The sequence below is a fragment of the Frankliniella occidentalis genome, unplaced genomic scaffold, assembly GCF_000697945.3.
Source record: "Frankliniella occidentalis isolate FOCC.00 unplaced genomic scaffold, Focc_3.1 Scaffold10, whole genome shotgun sequence".
NCBI classification, from domain to species: Eukaryota; Metazoa; Arthropoda; class Insecta; order Thysanoptera; family Thripidae; genus Frankliniella; species Frankliniella occidentalis.
In genome coordinates, this window is record NW_026267140.1 from 1,753,310 (window position 1) to 1,758,565 (window position 5,256).

The 5,256-nt window shown below is 40.2% G+C and overlaps 2 protein-coding genes across 2 annotated transcripts in view; one reads left to right on the forward strand and one right to left on the reverse strand.

The window, feature by feature from the left end:
• Positions 1-23: 23 nt before the first annotated feature.
• Positions 24-3,665, forward strand: LOC113214893 (pseudouridylate synthase 7 homolog). The gene is made up of 11 exons (XM_052277440.1): positions 24-619; positions 716-795; positions 873-1,156; positions 1,257-1,504; positions 1,600-1,806; positions 1,882-2,038; positions 2,108-2,299; positions 2,393-2,606; positions 2,687-2,870; positions 2,969-3,123; positions 3,234-3,665. Exons 1-11 carry the CDS (start codon positions 378-380, stop codon positions 3,599-3,601), a joined length of 2,331 nt encoding a protein of 776 aa, XP_052133400.1. The 5' UTR covers positions 24-377; the 3' UTR covers positions 3,602-3,665.
• A 62-nt stretch (positions 3,666-3,727) lies between these two features.
• The window catches only part of LOC113214891 (zinc finger protein 235-like), a 4,371-nt gene continuing 2,842 nt past the window's right edge, over positions 3,728-5,256 (reverse strand). The window contains exons 3-4 of the mRNA XM_052277396.1: positions 4,016-4,288; positions 3,728-3,934 (exon numbers count right to left, since the gene is read on the reverse strand). Of these exons, the coding sequence (XP_052133356.1) occupies positions 3,764-3,934; positions 4,016-4,288 (444 nt within the window). The 3' untranslated portion in view covers positions 3,728-3,763. The remainder of the gene's footprint in view (positions 3,935-4,015; positions 4,289-5,256) is intronic.

Here is a 5,256-nt window from a genome sequence, read left to right on the forward strand (position 1 = left end):
GTAGCAGTAAGTCTAGTTCATTTAAAATTTTCGAATTTTATCAACAAAACAAAACAAAAAACAACAACTGCTTGAAAAAGTTAAAACATTCAGAGACATGTTGTTCTTAAATTAATTCGAGATTAAAGCAAAGAGTCGTTTGAATAATTATTCGAAACTTAAAACGGTACTTCTGGTTCTTTCAAATTTCTTAACTTTTTTCCATTATTTGTGTCATGTTTTTACTCCTTCCACACTAACATCGATTTTGACAAGGCGCGTAGTTCAGTTCAGAAAGGGTTGTGTTTTGTTGTTTTGATCCCTCACCACATTTCGTTTTGAGGTTAAGACGTGATATTTTGTGACATTATTTCATTCAACAAGTATTTGAATTTGAAATGAGGGGTGATGGTAAGAACCGGGGCAGAGGAAGGGGGAGAGGTGGGCGTGGAGGACCTCACCGAGGGCACCGCTGGCGTGGTGGCTTTCGTGGGGAAAGACCTTCAGCAGCCGGCTTCAATCAAAACAAGGGCAGCAAGGTATCTCAGCAGGTGATGACACCTCGTTTGTCTGAAGTTGAAGTAGGAATAACAGAATTCATAAGCAAACACGAAGGATTCACAGCTGTCATGAAACATCGGTGAGAACTTATCTATGTTATGCCACTTTGATTGTCGTAGCTACCTTTCAGCTCTTTGTGGTACGTGTCGAACATGTAAGATTTATGTCCTTGCAGGTTTTCTGACTTTCATGTAAATGAAATTGACTGTGACGGAAATTTGGTGAAGTTGACATCGCTTGATATTCCAATTGAAGGTTAGTGTAAATGCTTGATCTATTCTTAAATTTCTGCTGATGTTGAAATTAAGACTGAAACTCACATTTATTTGCAGAAAATGTGACCGTTGAACGACATGAACTTATTCCTATAGAAGTCTGGGAGAAAATATGTAATATGGTCCAAAACTATTCAAAATCTCTATCATCAAACAACACCAAGTGTAGTAAGCCAGCTTTATCAGAAAATGCAGAGACTATGCAGAAAGGTCCAGGAAATGAGTCTGATATAATTTCTGGAAAGAACTGTAATCCTCCTGATGTACCTCAGGGTTCTGAGCAGCCTGGGAAAAGCCCATCAACTTCTACCAATGAAGAATCACAGTCAGTTGAACTTGATGTGAGACTTCAATGGATTTTTCATTCCTCTGCTGGTATTATTAATTTTCTTACATCATTAAGTAGTGGAATTTACTTGTTTTTTGATTGTGTGTTTACAGGTGACGGATATGGATAAGGATGGCCGACGTGCCATACATACATGTGTCAAGTTAGCTTTTAAAGAGGTCAATGGTAACACAATAGATAAAGACGGAAAAAAAATTGTTACATTTAGAGTAGGAAAGGGTACAAAAGACAATAGAGGAAAGTGGCCAGCCTCTAGAAAAGGGGAGTATTTGCATTTTGTTGTTCACAAGAGAAATACGGACACATCTGAAACTGTAAATTTGATATCAAAGAAGCTATGGTGCGTTATTGAATTGCTTTCTCATGGAATTTTGCCCCTATATATCACTAAAACAAAACTCTATACTTAACACAATTTAAAAAAAAACAAAACAGGATGAAACCTAGCAGTTTGACTTTTGCTGGCACTAAAGATAGACGTGGAATTACAAGCCAACTTATGTGTATAAGGAGGGGAGAACCATCTCGCCTTTTCAATTTAAGTAAAGGCCTTCATAATGTGTGCTTAGGCAACTTTACCTTTAAAGAAAACTCTCTCAAGCTGGGTGATCTTAAGGGTAATCAATTTAGAATTGCTCTCAGGTTTGTATTTTAAGGTGAAGATATCTGGTTGATTTCAATACTGCTGTTTGCTCAAATTAATCATTTCTATGAAAGGTTTGTAAATGGTTCTGATGATCAAATTACTACTGGTCTAGAGTCATTACGGAATAATGGCTTTGTAAACTATTATGGACTGCAGCGATTTGGAACAAATATAGCTGTGCCAACTCATTCTGTTGGAAAATGTCTCTTCCTGGGTGATTGGGAGAAGGTCAGTTTAAATCTTGGTAGAGGTGGCAATTTTTGGATTATGTTAGCTAATGCCCTTGGCTTCTTACAGGCAGTTAATTTAATCCTTCAACCTCGCGAGAGTTTTCCTGCATTAAAAGCAGCTTTAGATGAGTGGAGGTCGAGTAAAGATGCCAAAGCTGCTTTGGGTAAATTGCCTCGTATGACCCATAGCCTGGAAGAGTGTTTACTCCAGGGTCTCATTAAGTTTGGACGTACAGATTTTGTAAATGCCTTGACAATGGTAAATACTGTATCTATAAAAAAGATTACTTGTTCTGGATGTTCACATAACTGTTTTGTATTCAATTTTCAAGAAAACTTAAATTTTTTATAGGTACCAAGGAATAGTCGTCTCATGTATTTGCATGCTTATCAAAGTTTAATTTGGAACAAAGCAGTGTCACAACGAATCAAAGAATTTGGTTTCCAGCCTGTTGTAGGGGATTTAGTTTTGGTGAAATCTGAAAAAGAATCAAATGCCGAAGAAGAATGTGTGATACTTGATGATAGTGCTTTCGCATCATCTGGCGAGGTTGAGATTGCAGAAAGTGAGTAATGTTTGCAGTTAATATATATTGAAAAAATATTTTGAAAGTAATTTCAATTTCTATGTTGATGTTTTTGACAGGATATAAAAAACAAGATGTTCGGTGCATAACTGAAGATGACATTGGCAATTTTAAAATGGAAGATGTTGTGCTCCCCCTGCCTGGCTGGGATATTGTATACCCCAGTAACAGTATTGGTGACTTCATGAAAAATTTACTGAAGGAAGATGGCTTGTCATCAGAAACGAAACAACATAGTGTTAAGTATGTTCATTCTTTTCAATATAAACTAATGAAATCTAATATATTCTACTAAAAATGCTTGAAATAAAGTTGAAATTTTAAATTGTCTGCTCTTCTAGACAATACAATGTTGGTGGTACTTATCGTCATATAATAGCAAAGGTGGACAAATTAAAGTGGGAAATTGTTCATTATAATGACCCAGAAAAAGATTTAATCTTATCAGATTTTGAGGAACTAAAAGGAAAAGTCATCAGTAAAGATGAACCAAAAGGTATGTTCTTAAAAGTGGGTTGCGTCCATTATAACAATTAACTATAACTGGAAGTGGTGTGACATCACAGTGCCTTACACACATCACAAACTAATTTTTCTTTGTTCTAGATGCAAAGTACAAGGCTATCATTATGTCTATGTGTTTGGAACCATCTACATATGCTACTATGGCTATTAGAGAAATCACCAAGACAGACACCTCAGCATCCACCCAAGCATCAATTTCTGCTGCTTCAGTACCCATGGAAGATAGTAAACCTTCTGAAGTGGCTGTTGTGAAAGCCAGTGATAACAATGATAAAGAGTCAACGGATGATACTACAAAGAATACAGAGGATGTAAAAGCACTTGGTACTGATCAATTGTCAGTTCAAAATGATATGGATGTGCAAAATAGTAGTGTAAGTGGAGTAAAGCGAAAAATTGATGAATTACCAGATGATATCATTGCCGAAAAGAAACTAAAGGAGACTTAATTGTAGTCTGCAACAAATGATGTTAACTATTTACTGGAATAAACATTGCTATTCAGTTTTGTAACATGTGGCATTATTTACCACAACATTCCAAAAAAATTGTTCAGAAGTTGTGGAGGCGGATACGCCGCCACATCCACAAAAATATCCAATGAAGTTAAATCAGAGCGAATGGAGTTGCTGGTGATTCCGGAGGTTGGCCTGCTTACAAAACCCTCTCCCACACACAGCACATCGGTAAGGCCATTCTCCAGTGTGGATATAAGAATGTGCACGTAGATCACCAGGTGTAGGGAAGGACTTCGGACACTTGCAACATTTGTGTGGTTTATCCTTTCAAATCAGAGAGAAAGCAACATGTCCAGTTTATATTGCCTGTTCATATGAGAAGAATATAAATGGATAGAGCAGTACCTTGCTGTGGGTCATCCGATGGTAGTATAGGTTGGACGAAGCTGTAAATCTCTTTCCACAGTACTGGCATTGATGTGGTTTTTCACCCGAGTGTATCCTGCTGTGAGTGTTAAGGGAAGACGACGTGCTAAATCCTTTTCCGCACACAGTGCACACATGAGGACGTTCGCCTGGGAATATCAAAGAGGTAATTTTACCAGGTGGCCGACTCACGTCGCGCACTTCATAGTTATACTGTACCACATTTTCCCATGCGTGCAGGCGGTAAGGAGCCTACGATCCGTGGGCAGCGAGGATAGGCAAACCCACCGGCACCCGTGCTTGCGGTATAGTATAAAAACGAAAGTACGCGGCGTGAGTCGGCCACCTGGTATAAAAGAGGGCTTTGCCCAGTCTAGTTTCAGGGCTTTGAAAGCCCATCTCCCCTTTCCCAATAAGAGGGCCAGTGGCGCGAGAGAGACAACAACACCAACAACACTGAAACCTTGGGAAAAGAGAGAAGAGAGTGGACAGGCCCCGCATACTTGTTAACGTGAGCCGAGAGCTGTATCTTGTACAAGAGGCGGCATGCCCCCCCCCCCCCCGGTAGGTAGACAATTTGTCCTAAAAAAAAACTGAAAGAAGGCAACCCAGAGTAAATCGTCCGCTCCGTCAGACGGACTTAAAACCGCGCCTGAGACGTATGCGTCACAACAAGGTTGCAGTTTTACAGACCCTAGGGGTCATGGCGCCTTACCGATGGAGTGAGTAGGCAACCCGCATACTGTTGTGTTGTATCGTGGCGTTGCCACACGGAACAATGACACATTTGGAGCCCCAGGATATGCGCTCGCGTGCGAGGGGGAAATCACTCCAGATCAAAGTGAACGAGTTAGTACGTTACTACACGTTAGTACATCCAATTTTTGCGTAGTTTTCATCATTTTTGCAAAGTAATGTTATAACGGCACTACGGTATTACGCTTGATTTCTTCCATTAGTACGTGTTATTACGCTGTTAGTACGAGTTATGTCTTTAGTACAGGCCTGGGTGTACGAGCTAGTGCGTAAGTGATTTCCCCCTCGCTCGCGTGTTAACTCGTGTCAGGGCCACGACACAACGGTATGCTGGGTTGCCCACTTGCTCTACCCGCAAGGCGCCGTGGCTTCTGGGACGTGCAAACCCGCAACACTGTTGTGCCGTAGTTCTGGCACACGATCCAGACTCCCACCCCTCACAATAAGTCGGAGGCGGAGGGGGG